The sequence below is a fragment of the Lactuca saligna genome, chromosome 5, assembly GCF_052625555.1.
Source record: "Lactuca saligna cultivar CGN05327 chromosome 5, ASM5262555v1, whole genome shotgun sequence".
NCBI classification, from domain to species: Eukaryota; Viridiplantae; Streptophyta; class Magnoliopsida; order Asterales; family Asteraceae; genus Lactuca; species Lactuca saligna.
The window spans coordinates 262,951,975-262,973,711 of record NC_136421.1 but is presented as its reverse complement, the minus strand read 5'-3'; the positions used below and the strand labels follow the sequence as shown (position 1 = coordinate 262,973,711).

General features: G+C 37.3%; 3 protein-coding genes across 4 annotated transcripts; 1 reads left to right on the top strand and 2 right to left on the bottom strand.

The window, feature by feature from the left end:
- The first annotated feature begins 10,686 nt into the window (after positions 1-10,686).
- Positions 10,687-14,470, top strand: LOC145047641 (DEAD-box ATP-dependent RNA helicase 3, chloroplastic-like). 2 transcript variants are annotated; one of them, XM_078995966.1, is made up of 10 exons: positions 10,687-11,257; positions 11,445-11,581; positions 11,677-12,091; positions 12,173-12,271; positions 12,365-12,589; positions 12,691-13,068; positions 13,168-13,311; positions 13,455-13,550; positions 13,632-13,963; positions 14,099-14,470. In XM_078995966.1, exons 1-10 carry the CDS (start codon positions 10,805-10,807, stop codon positions 14,175-14,177), a joined length of 2,358 nt encoding a protein of 785 aa, XP_078852092.1. In that variant the 5' UTR covers positions 10,687-10,804; the 3' UTR covers positions 14,178-14,470. The 2 variants fall into 2 exon arrangements, with proteins under 2 accessions (XP_078852092.1, XP_078852091.1); XM_078995965.1 differs by having other exon boundaries at positions 14,096-14,470.
- LOC145047642 (endoglucanase 25-like) lies at positions 14,448-17,229 on the bottom strand. The gene is made up of 6 exons (XM_078995967.1): positions 16,663-17,229; positions 16,134-16,447; positions 15,605-16,066; positions 15,392-15,527; positions 15,049-15,221; positions 14,448-14,960 (listed from the first exon to the last, which is right to left on the bottom strand). Exons 1-6 carry the CDS (start codon positions 17,033-17,035, stop codon positions 14,559-14,561), a joined length of 1,860 nt encoding a protein of 619 aa, XP_078852093.1. The 5' UTR covers positions 17,036-17,229; the 3' UTR covers positions 14,448-14,558.
- Positions 17,230-18,925: 1,696 nt separating this feature from the next.
- LOC145046603 (uncharacterized) lies at positions 18,926-19,656 on the bottom strand. The gene is made up of 2 exons (XM_078994890.1): positions 19,442-19,656; positions 18,926-19,334 (listed from the first exon to the last, which is right to left on the bottom strand). Exons 1-2 carry the CDS (start codon positions 19,654-19,656, stop codon positions 18,926-18,928), a joined length of 624 nt encoding a protein of 207 aa, XP_078851016.1.
- Between the last annotated feature and the right edge of the window lie 2,081 nt (positions 19,657-21,737).

The following is a 21,737-nucleotide window of genomic DNA, read 5'->3' as shown; positions in this document are numbered from 1 at the left end:
GTCCTTCAGTCTATAGAAGAGATATCCAAAGGATTTATGCGGGTAGCCGATGAAAATACATCGCTCACTACGAGGTTCGAGCTTGTCGTGAGTATCTCGTCTTACGAAAGCCTTGCAACCCCAAACCTTGATATGTGCTAACGAAGGAGCTTTCCCCGTCCACATCTCATGAGGTGTTTTGGCAACCTTCTTAGTAGGGACTCGGTTAAGGATATGGGCGGCAGTCTCTAAGGCATACCCCCAAAAAGAGATAGATAGCGAAGCACGACTCATCATAGAGCGAATCATGTCCAATAAGGTTCGATTACGCCTTTCTGCCACACCATTCAACTGCGGTGTACTAGGAGGCGTCAATTGTGAAACTATTCCACACTCCTTGAGATAATCGTGGAATTCAAGACTTAGGTACTCTCCTCCTCGATCGGATCGAAGCATCTTGATTTTCCTGCCCAATTGATTCTCCACTTCATTCTTGAACTCTTTGAACTTTTCAAAAGTTTCTGACTTTTGCTTGATTAAGTAGATATACCCATATCTACTATAGTCATCAGTAAAAGTCACGTAGAATCGGCTTTTATCCTTCGTGGTAGATCTAAACGGTCCACACACATCGGTATGTATGAGGTCCAATAGACCCTCACCCCTTTCGCACGTACCAGCGAAGGGTGACTTAGTCATCTTTCCAAGTAAACAAGACTCACATGTTTCATCTTCCCTAAGGTCGAATGACTCCAACACTCCATTCTTTTGGAGTTGGGCTATGCGTTTCTTGTTGACATGTCCAAGACGACAATGCCACAAGGATGCCTTATCCATACTATTGGAAGCATCCATGCATAAAACATCATTTCCTAAGTTATCAACAATCATAACAGTTTCATAAATTCCATTACATGGTATTGCTTCAAAATAAAAGACACCATTTAGATAAGCCAAAATAGAACCATTCTCATTATTAAAAGAAAATCTAAAACCTTGTCTAAACAAACCATGAAATGAAATGATGTTTCTAGCCATTTTTGGCGAATAGCAACAATTGTTCAAATCTAAAGATAAACCATTCCTAAGCACTAAAGAATACACTCCAATCTTGGTCACAGGCGACGATCTTCTGTTCCCCATGATTAGATTTATTCTTCCATGCTCCACGTCTCTATTTCTTCTTAGTCCCTGCACATTAGAACAAATGTGGTAACCACAATCGGTATCAAGAACCCAAGAAATATCATGAGATGAATCGTTAGATTTAATTGTGTATATACCTGGAAAAGACGGCTTGATCTTTCCTTCCTTGATGGCTTGTAGGTACTCTGGGCAGCTTCTCTTCCAATGTCCTATCTTGTGGCAGTGGTGGCACTCTGCCTCCTTTGGGTTAGGGCAGGGCTTAGCAGGATCAACTTTGGTCCCACTAGAAGAGGAACCATCTCGGGCTTTAACCTTGCGATAGTTCTTAGACGAAACCTTCCTCTTCTTTCCCTTCCTTGTCCAATTGCCAAAACAGGAGCAGCGGGTGGATTGGGAGTTGGTGCAACAGACTTGTCCTTGAAGTTGCTTTCAACGATCCTCAAGAGACCTTGGAGCTTGCTTAGGGTGACCTCTTCTTTGTTCATGTGGTAGGTCATCCTAAATTGATTGTAACTTGGAGGCAAAGAGTGAAGCACCATGTCGATCGCCAAGTCTTCCCCAAAGTCAACATTCAACTTGCGAAGACGGTCGACATACCTTTGCATCTTTTGCAGGTGCACGGTAAGAGACTCTCCATGACCCATCTTAGCGGAAATCATGTTAGTGAAAATCTCATAATGCTCCTGTCTCGCATTTTGGTGGTATCTCTCCAACAAGTCTCGGTGCATCTCGTACGGGTACATGTCCTCATAGGACTTTTGGAATTCGGAGTTCATAGTGGCTATCATGATGCAATGTACCTTCGTTGCATCACGCTCGTGAGTTTCAAAAGCGGTCATTTCAGTCGAAGTAGCGATTTCAGGGTTGATTTTCTCAAGCTTCTCATCGAGGACATACTCCTTATCCTCATAGCGAGCAATCGTGTGAATGTATCTTATCCATTCGCTAAAGTTCGTTCCATCGAAGGTGACCTTTTGACAAAGGCTCATCAATGTAAATGAACTAGCAGCAGCGTTGTTAGCGTTCGACATCTACAAATAGAAAGGACAAAGATAGATTAGAATATGACTCCCTAATTATCACCCAATAAGAAAAATTAGGGCTAGGATCCAACAACAATATTTACATTTTAGAAAAGGGATGCCGTAATCTAACATGAAAACAATTTGAAGGTAAGTGAATGACGATTCACTAATTCTCGACCACAAAACATAACTTTAAGTCCTAAATGTATTGAGAATTCCTAGGTTTGGATGACATTCATTGAAACTTTTCAATGGCACGTTTAAATCTCGATATGCCCCTCTTGTTTGTGATTGGGATACCGAGGATCACAAAGCGGGTGTGAATTACCATGCAAATTTACATGGTGCCTTCATTGTAACGATCACCTATTCGATGTGCCGGTAAACCACACACGCTCCATCGAACTATGATAAACAATGAATCACCCTTTGCCACCTTCGCTTAGAACCAATTAGTGTGCTGGTAAACCACACACGTTCCACTAACTTCTTAGCAAGCTGCAAAGTGTAATTTCATGGGATTGCATCAATTCACTTTTCCTAAAGTAACTAAGATCGGGAAATTTTAAGAAAACATGTAGTTACTTGGTACTTCTTATTATACTTTTAATGAGAGGATGAGGTTGCCCTATCCTACCCGTTCGGCTAACGACCCTCCACTAATCAAGCGAGCGGTGGGTGTGAGTGTACACCCATTAAGCGCCATTTTATAGGTCGCAACCTTATACCCACCTTATAGATCAGCTTCGTGAATGAGGCCTACTAACAGTAAGACTAGCATTTAGTTATACATATATAGATATTAATCTTGTAATATTATATTAGTATAGGGTTGGATTTTAAACTTGTAAAAACTCTAGGGTTTGAAATTTAAATTGTCTAAATTAAACGTTTAATCACAAAACATAAATTTTAAAACTTGAGGACAAGTTTTAAATTTTTCAAAAAATAAAGGATCAAATAACAAATAATTCTAAATTAACAATTAATCACATAATTATCCATATTTGATTTATTTATGATTTCTTGAAAAACAATTTACCAATTTAATCAAAATAATTAATAATTATCATATAAGGAAATTAAATATTTTATTAATTGATAAATATCTTCAATTAGATCAAAAATATAGTCATATATATCACAAAATTGGATTTGGGTTGATCTAATATGATAAAGGTAAGTTTCCATAAGATAAATATGAAAAAATCTCGATTTTGGCTCTTCCTGACGCTCGGACTCGCCGAGTACCCACTTTGGACTCGCCGAGTCAGGACAACTCGCCGAGTCCATGACTCAGAAACATAAAAATCGAATTTTGCAGGTAAGATTCAAACAATCAAGCAACAATTTAATAGATACCAATATATGCTCTAATACCACTGATGGGTTTTGGCCATATGAAAATTCCTATGTGCACATGCAAACCCTAATGCTTGGATCTAGGTTTCTCTAATTAAACATGAATTGAATCCAAGACTTCTAATGACTAATAAGGTATAAGAACAATACAAAATCAGAGTTAGAAGCTTACCTTGAAACACTTGTTTGATCTTCTTGTTCTTGGAGCTCTAGAGTCACAAATGTCACTCCTCTAATAATTACAAACACCAACTAGCAAGGAGGATGATTTAGGAGAGAGGAGAGGGAAGAAATCGGCCATGGTTTCTTTGCTTTAGAAGAGATGCCGATTTCCCATGCCCTAAGGGTCTATTTATACTTGCAAGGCTCCTAGGGTTTCACCCTTAAACCCTAATTGGATAACTTAAACCCTAAGCAGTCATAATCCTTACCAAAGATAAGCCTTGGATAAATTTGAGGCTATCCCAAGCCCTAGAATTCGTCCACCCTCTTATCCTTAAAGGATATATAGCCCAAAGTGTAACTATCAAACAATTGACAGTTTATACCCTCTTATTTAATTAATCTCTTTAAGTCACCAAATTAATACTAATTAATCTATGACTTATATTAATCAAATAACAATATTATTATTTCTTATATCATTCTCATAATATATTAATAATATATATTCTCTCATAATAAATCATCCTGTCAAGTTGCTATGGTGAAGGCAACCCAAAAGGACCATGCACAATCGGGTCAAATACTTGCCTAATATAGTTGCAGCCTTAGACACTATTCCAACAATCATGCCATCCAAAGTCGGGCATGCTGAGTAGCTGAAATATTTTCGGATGTCAGCTCTGAACATATCATGGTACCGAATTTTCTTCATCTCCTCATCACCCACGTACTGAGGCTATATTAAGGCTCTCTCCCGGAACTTGGCAGTAATCTCCGCCACCGAGTCAGTAGTCTATCTCATGTCCAAAAACTCTCTGCTAGTCGCTGGATCTCCAAAACTAGTGCAAACTCAGGCCGAAATCTGGTTACACAGTACGACCAAGTCATAGCCCTAATGGATGGGGATCCCAATATATCACTGACTACCTCCCACCGGTTTCTAGCCTGCTCTCTCAAACAACCTATAGCAAACCTGACCTTCGATCCCTCATGGCAGAAGCTCTTCACCTTAGCAGACTCAATGTCTGCGATCCATCGTCTCGTCACAATGAGGTACTTCACCCTGCTGAAGTCTAGCGCTCCACATCCTCTGAAGTCCTTGAAGGAGAGTGTGCGAGTCTATGACTGGCCAAGTGTCATGTCACTCCTGAATGCGCTAAGGCAATCCTCCATCAGCTCAATGATACCCTCCTTGATCAACCCGAAAATCACCGAGGTCGCTTCAAGGATGCCTCTCGTAATCTCGGATGCAATGAACTTGCGTAATCCATCATCAACTGGATTGGAACCTATACCAAAACCTGACCCAAACCATGAACCTCCTGCTCCGTGTCGTGTCACCACCATTCTGAAACAAACCACACAATCATCAAAGTCATACATAACATCAAGAGATCGCATGCTCACTACAAATTCTTTGGTTTAATCTTAACTCTCAATGATTTGAGTACGGATCCCCCGCTTTCACATCTATCCGTACTTTCCTCAAGAATTGCCTTGACTCCACATATATCCGTACTTTCAGTAGTAAGGACCCTCTACCTTCCACATCTATCCGTACTTCCTTAAGAAATTCCTTGATTCCACCAAGTCCTTTTTCAGTACTACTGCTCGTTGTACTAATCTCATCCTAGGCTTACCCTATGGTAATCTACGACTCACTCTCCGCCATAAGCTGCATAAGAAGTCCCTGCTACCTTTCCCTAACTAGCTCACGAATACCATTGCATATTATTAAGAATAGATAATTCTTCGAATGAGAGGTCTCTCCTTACAACGATTAGACTCAAACAAAAGCTGCGAAATCGGGCTAAACCTAACCTTCTGAAATTATTTAGTCCTCGTAATATGTAACTTAACATATTCATTTACTAGTTAAAGGTAACTAGAACTACTAAGAGCACAAAGCAAGCAACATTTAGGCATTGAGTAACTGAAACCAAGTATATCCTAATCAGACTATCATATCACTAACTAGTCAATATTATCATGCAGTTTAAAAGGCACATACAACAGGCATAAGGCATCTTCCTAGATACTTAGCCCTAATCTAGCATGCAACTTTCATACACATACAATAGGCATATAAGGCATCCTTCCTAGATCCTTAACCCTAATCTAGCATGCAGTTCTCACAATCATATCATATATCATAGCAAACATGTACGGATATCTTAGGGAAAACTTACTTGAGCTCAGCCGATTGCACGCATCACACTCCTTGTTCTTTCTCAAAATCCTTAATTTCAATTTTTGAAAATTTGTTTTTCATTGTAAAAATTTCTCAAACCCTTGATTTGAGTCCAGACACTCCTAAAGGTGTGTCCGAATCCCTCAAACCAAGGCTCCGATACCAACTTGTAACATCTCAAAATTTAAGACCAAAGATTTCATTTTTAATTTAATAATTATAAAACCATTTGTCTGAAAACATCCATAGTATCAACTCATAACAAAACCAATGTATCAATAATCAAAACATGTCATGATAAAACATTAAAGTATAACTCCCAAAGATCCCATGTGCGGAAATCCTGGTGTGATGTGTTGCAATCATGCTGACTCCTTTCCTTTCGAAGAAGAAGTACCTAAAACCAAAACTGAAAATGGTAAGCACAAAGCTTAGTGAGTTCCCTCATCATAACACATAATCACATACTGTCAGGCATATCCGGGTGCCCGACCTACCCTGTCAGGTATATCTTGGTACCCGACCTACCCTGCCAAGCATATATGGGTGCTCGACTTACCCTGCCAGGCATATATGGGTGCCTGACCTACCGTGTCAGGCATATATGGGTGCCCGACCTATCTTTCCAGGCATATTTGGGTACCCGACCTACCCTGCCAGGCATATCTGGGTGCCCGACCTACCCTCCGGTTTATCTCAACCGGTTACGGGGACCATTTCACCCCTTACCACTACTACATAATACATAGCATAAACATACTTTCAGGCATATCTGGGTGCCCGACCTACCATCCGGTTTATCTCAACCGGCTACGGGGTCTAACCTACCCCTCCTACCACTAACATATAATATCATAGCATACTAGCACATAAAGCATAACAGATAGTGGCATACCAGATAATTATCACAAAGACAATCATCTCAGCTATAGTCATCTACTAGTGGGCCGATATTGGTGCCTTCGACCCATTTATACTGGAAGGTAACTTACCTCGAATATCGGAAGGTAGCTGAAATCCTCGGCTCCGACAATCCACCCAACTCAAGCTCCTATATATAAAATATTTCCTTAATTACCCTTTCATACTCATGACCCCTTAAGGGTCAACTTTGATCAAAGTCAACACCCTAGTCAAAGTCAACATTTGGGGGTTGACTTGACTCGCCGAGTTCCATAAATCCCTAAAATCGCGATCTAACTCGTCGAGTTCCTCCTATCAACAAAATCGAGACTTTCCCACTCAGCTCGTCGAGTCCATCCTTGAACTCGTTGAGTATTTCCTTTTACAGAAACGAGACACTTCGACCTAACTCGTCGCGTTCCTTTATGAACTCGTCGACTTATTCAGTCTGTTAAGCTTTCTAAATGTATTAAGCCATTATTCTTCGAGTCTAAGTCCCATATTCCATATTTGAGCTGAATACATCTCTAGGAGGTTAAAGTTTCCGATTTTACCCATTAAGACTAATCCTAGAAGAAATGAGCCCTAACTCTAACTCAAAATGGCTTAGTTCCAACTTCAAAAACCATTAAAACTTCAATATAAGCCATGGGGTCATAGATCTAGACTCTAGGGACAGTTTGGTCATGTAAAGTTCCCATCTTTACTTGCATGCATAGCCTACTTGGCTCAAAAGACCAAAGAGATTTGCATGGGACTTCCATAGCCATAAAGTTGGCACCTTTATGCCATGAAGTCCCCCTCAAGACCCTAGATCTGAAGGGTTCACCTACAAGGACGTCCAAATCCCAAAAGCCAACATACTTGGACCAAATCATGAAGAAACAACCTAAAAATAGATCTAAGCATGCTTTAGGCAAGATAAGAGCTTTATACTTCAGATGAACCATAAACGAAGCTCAACTTTTGGATCTACTCTTCTCCTATACGTCCTTGCCCCTTCTTCAAGTATCTTCTTCTTCAAAATCACAAAGAATGCACAAAAATGGCTCAAAACTCTCAAAAGTGAATTAAGGTTTCATGGCTAGGGTTTGGGACAATGGAGTATGTAAACGAGGCCAACTTATGGAGGTTAAGGTGTTTAAATAGGGTGCAAAACCCTTAAAATTAGAGTTTCATTCTGCTAGTCCTACTCGTGGAGTTGAGGCTTCTTAACTCGTCGAGTAGACTTCATATATTGCGTCCCAATCCATCTCTACTCGATGAGTTTGGGGCCTCCAACTCGTTGCGTTTCTATACAAAAATTAATAAACTAATAATTAAATACATACCATGAGCTGGGCGTTACATATTAAGTCTAAAAATCTTTATTGTCCTTCAAATCTAATTACTTTCCATACGTCCCGAACATTCCCGCTCCGCTAGTCTCTTTGAAATCTGCAATAAAGCTCACGAAACTAGAAAGTACCCGGAATAGTCATAAAATAACAGAAAGGAAAATATGCATGAAGATTAGCTAAGTTACGAATGAAATACACTAAAATAAACTATAAAAAGAAGTAAATAAAATGAAATTATCACCCTCCCCCTAATTTTTGGGTTACAAATAGCCTATATAACTTCATTTTTTTTTATTATAGGACTGCAAGTGTCAAAATTTAGTTGTGGCCCCTTCTGATTCCATTAGTTCGATTTCCAAACAGTGATGAAAATTCAAAATCGATCGTTACCCAGTTCATCCCCCATTGACCATCGTCACTAGTCAATACTTTCATATCTCGCTCTGACCTCAATAGCTACCTCCATTTACCACCATAGAAATTGTTCACAGTCACCGGTCACCGTAAATCAGGTATGGAATGCTCCTGTTCTTTCTTCTCATGTTCTTCAGTTCTCTCGGATTCATCTCAAAGGCTCAAACATTTGATTTCTATTGAATTGGTGCTGAGTGGTTGCGTTAGGAATTAAGAATGCTCTTGTTAGTCTTATAGTCCTGTTCTTTGTTTGTTGTTGTGAATTGTGATTTCACTGATTTAGGTCTTGGGAACCAACTAATTTCAATTCCAGTTTTCACTTTTCACAATCCGTTAAATGCGTTGTTGATTGTTAGTTTGTTACAAATTTTTGATGACATTAACTTGGCAATGAAAATCTATTTTAGTTTTCAGGTTTCAGTTTTCACACATTGTTAAATGAGTTATTACATATTTTTGTTAATGTTTGTCTAGAATAAGTAGATTTTTATTAAATTAAGTGTTCCTCCATTTTGATTTTTATAGATATAATAATGGAAAAGATGAAAACCATTGATTATTTGTTGAGTTGTAATTTTTTTCTAAGTATTTTTGATGAAAAATGTTTTTTTTTTTATTTTATACCACCCCCTCCCCCAACTAAGAACGTCGTTAGCCTCTATGTCTCACGCTGTGAGACCAGTCCCGAACAAAAGTCTTTATGCAACCCATCTCGCGTCATGAGCCTCCATGTCTCACGTCATGAGGTTCTTTTTTTCTCCAAAATCCAACCTTTTGACTCCTTAAAACACTAAATTGATTCGTCCAGAAAAACGGGTGTTACACTTCCTTTCCTTACCGACACAATCTCGCCTTACAGTTACAAGAATCTCACCTTTAAGTTTTGTAATCTCGTCTCCCCTTCTTTGCTTCCCACTCTGGTCTCTTGGAAATTGGAATCAGGAATCTAAAATCTGAATACGATTTCTAAATCAATTGGGAGATAATATTTGATTTTTATTTTTGTTCCTTTTTTGTTTTGGCTTTTTTGTTCTTCATTTTAGGTTCTGAATTTTTGATCAAATCCAAATTCTAATTGTTTGAAGCCATTTAGGACTTATTTGAAGCCATTTAGAAGTTATATGATGATGAAGGTGTGAATTGATTGAAATATGTTGGATTGTATACTATTTTGGTTGATGGTTATTGTAAATGTGGGAAGATGGATTTGGCGATGAAATCTCTTTGAAAGGATCGAAACCATATATTAGGCATTATAGGATGATGATACATGTGCGTTGTCAAAATGAGTTATTTGTTGAAGGAAACAAGTGCTTATGAAGATAAAAGAGAATGACCATTTGCCAAATAGTGTGACAAATAGTGTTATAGTTCAAGAGGTTTTGAAGCAAAATAAATGTAGACAATAAGCTTCTCTCGGAGGAAATGGTTAAATCCTACCACTTTTTTGATGTTACCAAGGTTAATTCATAAGTTGAAAGGCATTAAAAGGGGAGATGATAAATGTGGTATTATTTTGATTGTAATGAGTTGTTAAATTAGTAAATTCTAACATATTAACGTTTTTGTTTGAATGCTTAATTAATATGTCAAAAGATTATGTTAGATGCTTTATAATGAACTGGTTGTGTTATCTTGTTTTTGCGGTATAATGTAAGATATGAGCATTATCTCATTCATATTAAAATGCCAGAATGCATATATTCCAATTTCAAATGCTTATCAACAAAGTTTGATTTTAAATATTAGTAATCGAAAGAAATTAGTCTTCATATTACTTTCACGGTATATGTATTTTAGAATCTTCACTATTATTGAAGGCCTTTTTTTTTCGCCAGACACAAGATATATTTGAACCAACGCTGCTTCATTATATAAATGTCTTTACTGACTTACTGTAAAGATATAAAAGTAATAAAAGCTTGCGAATAAAAATGATCGTGAGTACTAATCGTACTACTCACAACTTTTGTTAAAAAAGAAGAAGACAAGATCAGATTAACGATATGAACTTCACGGCTTTCATGGGCATTCTCTTATATTTTTTGGTCTTGTATCACTATACGAATAAACCCTTTACTAAACCTTGTGAAATTTTATCAAGGAAAATATCGGGGAGAAATAAAGAAACAAAAATTTTAAGGTATAAAAGGAGTTGAGGTTTTAGTTATAGCCAACAAGGTGGTCTCTAGGACCATTCATCTCCATAAACCTCTCACCTTATCCCCCCATCTTCTTCCCCTTCTTCCTCACTCGGTTCCTTCACTATCATCAAACTCATGGCGTGTTCTTCTTCCATCATAGGCGTATCCGTATACCACAAAAACCCATCACTAGAACAACTCTCCAGGAAAATCGCCGCCCCTGCCGCTCCCGTGCACCTTCCTCGTTCTGCCGATAAAACCCACTTCACTTCCTTGAAAGTTACCTCTAGACTCAAACCTAACAGCGCTGGTGTCGGTGGCGGTTCTGCTTTTGTTACGTCGGCGACTGCCGCCCCCAATTCTGTTTTGAGCGAGAACGCGTTTAAGGGTTTTGGTGTGTTCGATGAAGATAGCTCTTTGGACGATAGCGACAGAGAGTATAGTGATGAGTCTGAAAGTGAAGCATCAATAGTTGATGCTGGAAATGTTGCTGATGATGATGAACTTTCAATTACCAAATTGGGTTTGCCCCAAAGGCTGGTTCAGTCTCTTGAAAAACGAGAAATTACTAGGCTGTTCCCTATCCAAGTACGTTATCCATTTCTCCACTTCTAAACATGTTTATCCAAAAGTCACATCCATCGCACTCTCTCTCTAGTGCTTATCTCTATACGTTTCAGTGTAATTTCTCTTTGGTGCTTGTACTTGGTTAATTGGTTTCATATCACTTTTTCTGTAAGCAAGTTCGTAACTTGTATTTGTTTGAATTATGTAGAGAGCTGTATTGGTCCCTGCACTAGAAGGTAGAGATATCATTGCTCGTGCCAAAACTGGAACAGGGAAGACATTAGCATTTGGAATTCCAATAATCAAAAGACTCACAGAAGACGATGAAGAAAGGATTTCTCCTAGGTATCCATGAAAACTCTTGATTATATAACATTTAGTACTTGGTAATTCAAATAATATGTTGTATCTAACTGGTTTCTTATATCTTTTATGTAAAGGCGTGGTCAACGTCTTCCCAGAGTCTTGGTCCTTGCACCTACCAGGGAATTGGCAAGGCAAGTGGAATCAGAGATCAAAGAATCTGCTCCATATTTGAGCACTGTTTGTGTCTATGGTGGTGTCTCATATAATTCACAGCAAAATGCATTGTCTCGTGGAGTTGATGTGGTGGTTGGAACACCAGGAAGACTTATTGATCTTATTGACAGTAACACCCTAAAATTGGGGGAGGTTCAGTTTCTGGTTCTTGATGAAGCTGATCAAATGCTTGCTGTTGGTTTTGAGGAAGATGTAGAACATATCTTGGAAAAACTTCCATCACAGAGGCAAAGCATGCTTTTTTCAGCAACTATGCCTGGTTGGGTGAAGAAACTCTCAAGGAAATATCTCAACAATCCCATGACAATTGATTTGGTAAGTTTGGTATATAACTAAATATATTATTGCTTATTGGCTAGTCTTGTAATGTGTCATGTTTCTGGTTGATCCTAAAAGGTTGGTGATCAAGATGAAAAGCTAGCAGAGGGTATCAAGCTGTATGCTATTCCAACAACATCAACTTCAAAGCGGACAATACTTGGTGATCTTGTAACGGTATGAGACTTATTGGATCTTGTTTAAATCAAAGATTGAATTGTTTAGTGAACCAAACTCTTACAATTGTATGTCGTGATGATGTTATGTTAGGTATACGCGAAAGGTGGGAAGACCATTGTCTTCACTCAGACAAAAAGGGATGCAGATGAGGTGTCATTGGCACTAACTAATAGTATAACTTCAGAGGCATTACATGGTGACATATCTCAACATCAAAGAGAAAGAACACTTAATAATTTCAGACAGGGAAAGTTTACTGTGCTTGTTGCTACTGATGTTGCTTCTCGTGGGCTTGATATTCCCAATGTTGATTTAGTAAGTTCCAACTATTGGATTGGGTTTTCTACTAATGTTTCTTTAAGCCCCATTTGTTACATAGTACATGACATTACTGATATTTTTGTTTTCTTTTTTAGGTTATTCACTATGAACTACCAAATGATCCAGAGACATTTGTGCATCGTTCTGGTAGAACAGGGCGTGCAGGGAAGGTAGGAAATGCCATTTTGATGTTCACAAATAGTCAGAGGAGAACAGTGAAGTCTCTTGAGCGTGATGTGGGATGCCATTTTGAGTTTGTAAGTCCGCCAGCTGTCGAAGATGTATTGGAGTCTTCTGCTGAGCAAGTTGTTGCCACTCTGGCTGGTGTTCATCGGGAGTCTATTGAGTTTTTCACTCCAACTGCTGAAAAGCTAATTGAGGAGCAGGGTGCAAGTGCTCTTGCTGCTGCCCTTGCACAGCTGAGTGGCTTTTCAAAGCCTCCATCATCCCGTTCTCTTATCACTCATGAACAGGTGAATTAGATTAACATTTCTAAATTCTTTATTACAAGGGTATCTGTATCTATAATTCTATATCTGTATATCTTTATCTTCATTTTGATTGTGTTGCAGGGATGGACTACATTGCAACTGACGCGTGATCCTGCTTTATCGAGAGGGTTTATGTCAGCTAGAACAGTTACTGGATTCTTGGCTGATGTTTATTCAACTGCTGCTGATGAACTGGGAAAAATTCATATAATTGCAGATGAAAGGGTGTGTATTCAATTTATAGCTGATGTCAATAGGACAAAAATTGCAACTTTTTGTTTCCTGTGGAAAAGACATAGATGCGCTCCTCATTGGTAATGGTTCTAGAAAGCTAACCTTATTTTATAACATCTATTTGTGTTATATAGGTCCAGGGTGCAGTTTTTGATCTTCCAGAAGAGATTGCTAAAGAGCTACTAACTAAGGACGTGCCACCTGGCAATACGATTACAAAAATTACAAAGGTGAAGTCAAGTGTGGTTTTGTAGATATAGAATTCTAGAGTTTTATTCCGTTACTGAATGGTATTTGTGTACTTGTTGCAGTTGCCTGTATTACAAGATGATGGTCCAGCAGGTGACTTTTATGGTAGATTTTCTAACAGAGAGAGAAGCTCACGAGGAGGAGGAGGTTCACGAAGGGGCGGCGCTGGTGGTTCTCGTGGTGGTTGGGGTGGTAGCAGTCGATACTCATCAGATGGTGAAGGGGATAGCTACAGACGAGGCGGCAGGAGTGGTGGTGGCAGTAGTTGGTCTAGAGGCGGAGGCGGATCAAGAACCGGTGGAGGTGGTGGTGGAAGTGATTGGCTAATCGGTGAAAGACGATCTTCAAGCCCTTCATCTTTTGGGGCAAGAAGTGGTTCTCGGACTAGGGACAGGTACTAAAAGTGCATTTTGATATAAACGGGTGCTTTTATGTTATTCAAATTGGATTTTTAGAAGCATATAAAACCATACATACTTCATGAAATACTAATAATAAATAATAATTTTTTTTTTTTTTGAAATAGTAGGAACTTTGATGGAGCATGTTTCAACTGTGGACAATCTGGGCACAGGGCATCAGAATGTCCCAAGAAGAGAGACTACTAGTCTTCCTATTTAGAGCCTACACGTTCATAGGTTTGTTTTGGAGGCTGCCACCTGCCAGGCTTCTTCAGACAAATAGTTGAATAGAAATGAAATGGAAAAAAAAAGAAAAGAATGTAAGGTCTTTAGATAGCTTTAGTAGGTAGCAGAAGCTTTAGCTGCATTTTTGATATCATGATTTCTTCGTCTTAAAATACATCATGTGATATGGATTGTTATTTCTTCTTGTACTTTGGCATGAAACTATATGCTATATCTTCCTATATATATCGATTAACAAATGAATTTCCATCTCATATCACTATGACTCCTTTATAACTGTTAAAGTAATAATTGTTCATGTATGATATCATTCGCAAAAAACCATACAACCGATGCAAAATCTCAAGGTTTCCAGGGAGACGGTGGCGGTGGTGGAGTCGGAAACATAGGTGGCACCGCCGAAAAAATGGTGTTTTTATCAATCTTAGTTGTTCTTTCACCGGAAAGGGCCACGAGAGCCGCCACTAAACCAGCATTTCCAGCAATAGTCGGCTCTGTGAAATTGTAGTTTGTACGCACATCATGGAAACCATCATATTTATCTGGCCCTGCAACCATTGCCCCTATGATCGTATGTGGATTCGGTTTTTTAGAGTCCCTCCATTTATACCCTCCCTTACAGTTATACTTCACCTTATTCTTTGGGATTGACGCACCTCTGTGGTGCACATGCTTCGGGTAGTGATTTCCAAATCCCACAACATAACTCATCTTTCTTGGATTCTTCCCAAGTATATAATCAATCTACAAGATAAAAACTAGAACACGTTATAAAATTTACAAAAATGCCATCCATAGTTGGCATGAAGAAGAGAGGAGAGCTGGATTCTACCTGAGTTTCTGCAAATTTACGTAGGTCGTTGGTTGAGTAGAAATTTGGCCCACAATACCACCCGGGAGTATCGGCTGCATCAAGGTAGTCGCTATAGAGTGTCGCTAGAAAGGCTGCATTCACAACATACTGAAGAGGCTGCGGTCTCCCATGGTTTAATTGGATCAACCCTCCTGCAATTGAAGACGGAGTCCGTATTATTTCTCCAAAAAAATTATTCTTTTATCAATCCATAGCTGGCCCACACAGTGGCCCATTAGGTGGCTGGCCCAATCAGTTATAATAAATACGCATTCGCCCAAAAAGGGGAAGTTTTTTTTTTTTTTTTTTTTTTTTTTTTTACCTCTTGTTCTGTTAAAACTACTGAAGTACGGAAGATATGAACACATGATTATGCTTGTCTGGTTGTGAAAAGTCTTCAATGTTTCTTCATAGGGATAACCAGGGCTCAGAAACAATCTCAATCTAGTCAGTAACACCTAGTACAAAAGAATAACATTATTAACATCATAATATGGTCATAAAAAAAATAAGTAGAGTTAGTTGATTAACTTACTTGAGCTCCAGTGAGTTTGTTATCCCAGCTAAGAACACCATAATCGGGACCACCCCAGAAAGCACCAGCATGCTTAGCGAGTGTAGGGTGAGTGGAAAGGTAAAGATAAGACTGATTACCCGTTGCATAATACATCCACGCTCCTCCCCACACAAACTCATCCCAATACATACTCGAATTATAAAAGTTTGCAGCATCTGCACCACCACCACTGTACATACCCCTCTGATCCCTAGCAAACTTCCAAAGAGTTGCAGCTCCATGCACCAGTTTCTTTGAATACACCTTATTGTCCTTGAAAACAATGGAAGCTGAAGCTAAAGCAGCAGCCATCTCAGCAGCAAGATCAGAGCAACTAGAGCATTCGGTCACTGGGCGAGGGTAATCAATGTCCTCGGGTCGCATCCAGCAAGTATGATCATTCGGATCATTTGTCCCACCAGACGTATCACCAGTCCCCACCTGTTTCTTTTTGACTTAATACAGAAAGAATGACTTAATACAGAAAGTCAGGGAAATGAGTAATTACCTGAGATACCAGTTGGTTTATGGTATCAGCTGTAGAATTGAAGGTTTTGAGAAAGTAATCAGTGCCCCATTTGATGATCTCTTTAACATGGTTGAGCTCTCCTGCAGCTTCGTATTTAGCACTGTATTCGATCACACTCCAACTCAACATGGTCATGGCAAAAGCTTGAGGGAAATGGAACTTTATAGCATCTCCAGCATCATAATATCCCCCCACTAGATCTTTTAGCACTGCCCCTGATTTGTCTGATTTTCCATCGTTTAGACAGGAGTTACCCCTCCATGACACGTTATTGTGCTTGGGGAGTCTTCCAGCTGCATGGATATCATTTTGTTAGCAGATCAGATGCAAAAATTAGCAGCGTATTTTCATTGATTTTTGCTTGAGTGAATGACATTGAGTCCATTGGCATATGAATATTGATACAGAGTACAGAGAAACACATAAGATGTTAAAAAATGATCAAACAAAATAAGAAAAGAGAAAACGGGAAATCAATAGATCCGATTAAATTAGAAAGTGGACTAACATTTTTGGGCATTGAAGAACATGAGAGCTTTTTGAAGCGCAACAGTGTAATTATCTGCAGGTGGGGGGTGTTTGTGATGCCGAGGAACAGTTTTAACGATCAATACAATAAACCCAGCAATGAAACCAGCTGCGAATATCAATCCAACCGTCCAAACGAAGATCTTACGGCTGACACTGATGCAACCAAGATCAACGTACTTCTTTTTCTTCTCTTCTCCGGGACCTAACAGCCAGCTCTGTTGCGTCTCATCCAGCGGCCGCGATAACGCCGCCCTGTCGAAGTCGTTCAAGTTTCTGCTGCCATCATCGTCCGTCGCTGAGTCAGTGGTGTTTATTTCTAATGGTCCACCCCATGGATCTCTCCCGTACATTCTCGCGATTCTAAGTTTCTAATCTGTATTCAGTTTTGAATTTTGGTTTGGATCGTGGGTTCACAAGGATGAGTACCAATATCCGAAAATGAAGAAGGCGAAATGCGAATCTACTTGTTATGATCTCACAGAGAGGGTGTGGAAGTGAGAGAAGACAGTGGGGTTCTTGGACTGGAAAGTGAAACAGTGGCAATTATGCCCTGCCGTCGAGGGATTTGCTGTTTTATTCGGTTATGACCTCTATTTTTTTAATAATATTTCTATTTTTAATTTTATATAATTTTTCAAAGATGGGACAAATGTTTTATTCATTCAACCAGGTTGCATAATTTTCTCTATCTATACAATAAATAAAATAAGAATATATGATATTATCTAATAAAAATATTGAAATAGAGAATAATGGTATACAATTTCTATTTTATTCATGGTTCTAAAAAGCGGTACGCCTCAAGACATGTTATGACACAAGACGTGGTGTAGCCGTTACGAAAACATAAATACAGATTTGTTAAACGTGACACTCCAATAATGTGTCAATGCACGTTTTATCGCGTTATGATGTGAGTTTTTTTCAAGGTATGAATTTTTTATTTTTTCTGATCAAACCTGAAATAATTAAGTTTTTGTTATCTTTTTTTTTATTTTTTATTTTTTATATATTAAATATTAACATAACACTTCTAAAAACTTGATATATTTGATAAAATTAAAGAATTATATGATTTTTTAATCTATATAAAATAGTCACGCATTGAAAAACATCATGACTCGCTATGACTTTAACTTTGATAAATTTATACAATCATATTAAAATTTGTTACACATGTGCACAAGACCTTCTAACTCGACTTGAGTCCGATAGCAATAACAAATATGAGGCCCTTAAAATTATAATTAAATAATAATAAGGTTTAAATTTTCTATTGTAATAATATATATTTGCAATTGAAGTGGAACCCATAAGAACATAAGGTGTGGACAATTAATCATAACATTATTTTGGTGTTAACTTACATCCTACATCACCAATGATGTTATAACACTAAGTGGGGGAAATGATCACATGTTGCATCTTGTTATAACACCAACTTTTTTTTTCATTTTATAATTTACTTTTTATTTTTTTTCGCTTTTCTTTTATTATTATTTTTTTAAATTTAGACAAGTATTTTTTAAATATAACATAACATAATAAATAAAACATAATGTTTAAAAAATTATAAATAACATACAATAAAAACAATTTTTAAAGATTAAAATTAACATAAAAATTAAACTACACATAACATCTAAATTCCAAAAAAATAAAAATAAAATACAACGTTATTCGTTATCGTTATTGTTACTATAGAAGATATAATTCACCAAGTCCCCTCGAAGCTGTCTGTGTTTATTTGCGTCCTGAATGTCAATAACTCGATGCAAATGCTCTGCTGTTCCTGGTTGAAACTGAACGTATCTGGGCTCCGTTAGGATATAATATGCTATATTTCGTCAATTATCTTCTACTACCATATTATGCATTATGATACATGCATACATGATATATCGTAGAGTTTCTAAATCTAATGGTGTTGCATGTTCAACTATATGCCACTTCGCATTCAGCACTCCAAAAGCATGTTCCACATCTTTACGTGCTTCTTCTTGTCTTCTCTTAAAAAAATTGTCTCGTTCTTCAACCGGGTGGCGGAATGCCTTCACGAATGTAGAATACTGAGGATATATTCCATCTATAAGGTAATATCCATATTTGTATTCGTTCCAATTCACCGTGAAAGGAACATCCGACGCCTTTCCATTTAAAAGATCGTCGAATATTGGCGACTGATCAAGAACATTGACGTCGTTGTTGGAATCCGCAACCCCAAAAAATACATGCCAAATTCATAAATCTTGAGAAGCAACAACCTCTAAAACCAACGAAGGTGATCCGTGATGACCACTTGCATATTGCCCTTTCCATGCTACCAGACAATTTTTCCATTTCCAGTGTGTGCAATCAATGCTTCCGATCATTCCGGTAAACCTATGGCGTCTTTCATGCGTCGCATATAATTCTTGCAAATCATGCAACGAAGGTTTCCGCAAATACACGTCTCCAAATGTTTCAACAAGATCCCTTGACAATGTATACAAACTCTCCCTTGCGGTTCTTTCAGACATTCTCATATAGTCGTCCATGGTGTCGGGTGACTCCCTCATAGCCATCAAACGAATGGCCACAACACATTTCTGCAATGTTGTAAACCCTCGTCTACCTCTAGCATCATATCTCAATTGGAAAAATTCATACCTAAACATATATTAATTACAGTTTAAAAATATGTTGTATATGTTGTAAAATTAAAGAAACATGTACTAGATTTTTTTTGGTATAAAAGTATAGTAAAGAAGCGATACCGGCTTTCCAAGGCGTTGGCGATCCGTAGGAACACATTCCTACTCAAATGGAATCTTCTTTTGAAGTCTTTCGACCCGTATACACAATTATCCGCAAAGTAATCGCGATATAGATACTCGTGTCCTTCCTCACGATTTCTGTTTAATATCGCACGTCTTGTTAGTAGCGGGGCCGAGTCTGGTTGTAGCAGCTCATTAGTATAATACTGATACATCATCCTAAAGATCCCATTCTATTTTTCAGCCTCCACGTAGGCAATAACGAGAAACGCCGAACCCACACCGTATGCTCTAAGATCCCATTCTATTTTTCCAAACATTTATTTAATGTTTATACTTTACTTCTTTCCAATAACATCTCTCACCACATTAGATGAGTTTTTAAGATTTTGATCACAAAAACTTACTAGCTTTTATACCCTTAAGGTTGAAGAAATCATCGCCATCAATGAATCAGTTTTTTTATGCTTCGATAATTTTATGAAGCTGATGAACTCCTCGTAAATGATTGACATTAATTTGGGACCCCAAATCGGTTGGGCCCTGGACGGTATTCGAGGTTTGCCTCCTTACGGACAAGTTGTGCATGTACATGTAAAATGTTACATATTTTACTCTTAAAGATGAAATAAGATTGCTCGATTCGTTTATCAAATAAATTATAAACAATTTAAATCATTAATCATTTGTTGCATAAATCATTAATCATTTGTTTATATATATATATATATATATATATATATATATATATATATATATATATATATATATATATATATATATATATATATATATATATATATATATATATATATATATATATATATATTCAAAGTATTTTTCTAAGAGGGCGGACGCAGAATTTCATAATAGGGGTTGCACGGGAAAGTTAGGGGTTGTACGATAGTAGAAAAAATAAAAATTTTAAAAAATTTCGAAATTTTTTCCACTACGACCGGAAAAGTTAGGGGTTGCCGGTGCCACCCGGAACCCCCTAAATCCGCCCCTCTTTTCTAAAGTGTATCGTAACGTCTTAGTAAGTTACAAATAATATTATAAAAGAACTAAAGTGTCTCAATAACCTAAAAACATATAAAAAAAATTTAAAAACATATGTAGAGAAAATATAAAACTACCAATCATAAAGAAAAAAATTTTAATATATAGAAAATTTAAAAACATATGTAGAGAAAATATAAAACTACGAATCATAAAGAAAAAAAAAATTGGCGTGACGTGGGTAAGTAACTTTTGCTTAAAGAGAATCTATCCCTTGCCCACATTATGCACCAAACCAACATGCTTTGCTTTGCAATCCCTCAATGGAGATGCTTACCTTTCTAATTTAATTCTATTATGATAATAAAATAATTTGTCTATAGAATTTTTTAAAAAGCTATTTAAATCTACCAATTATTTTATTCCAATATATAAATGCTCAACGATTTATTTTGGTACATGGGTCACAATTCTTTTCTCTTGAGATTTTCTTGGTCCAATAATGTGAAATGGTTACAAAAATTACCATGTAGTTACAAAAACTACATGTAGATGAAGCCTCTCCACTTGTGGTTACAAAAACTACAATGTAGATGAATTTTGGTCATTTGGTTTTTCTCTTTCTTATGTTGTTTTGTTATTCGATTTTACACTCTAAGTTTTATAAACAAATTGTCTTCTTTAATTTATCATGTTTTGTTGTGCTAAAATTGTTTGTGGAATAAAAAGTGCACTAGAAAGAGAATCAACCATGACCAAAATCTAAATCTTATTGTTCCATGATTCTCCTTGGTATGTAAATAAATAAGGCCAAGAGAGTAATGACCAAAATCTAAATCTTATTGTTCCATGATTCTCCTTGGAATGTGAATAAATAAGGATGAGAGAGTAGTGCGATGGCTAAAAAAAATATAGGATTAAAATTTAAGTACATGTTAGTATTAGACAATAACGACTTGTTTAGATCAATTTATTTGTATTTATCCTACTCTTCTATTATAAGTGTATTTGTTGTATCGATATTATTATAAAAAATATACACAACATACATCATAAGCATGTTGTTAATCTTATAACTCTTCTATGGTATTAGAAAGTGATGATGCGTAGTGAAGCATAGACATATTGTGGTGTTGTAAATTAATATAAGATACGATCGATAGATTCTATATTGTAAGATGATTGATTGGTTTGGAACGATAATGATTGAAAATAGATTGAGCTTCATTCACGTAGCATTAGAATAATTCGTTTACAAGTTTAGAACTATTCTTTCAAAGCTAGCACATCGTCGCTT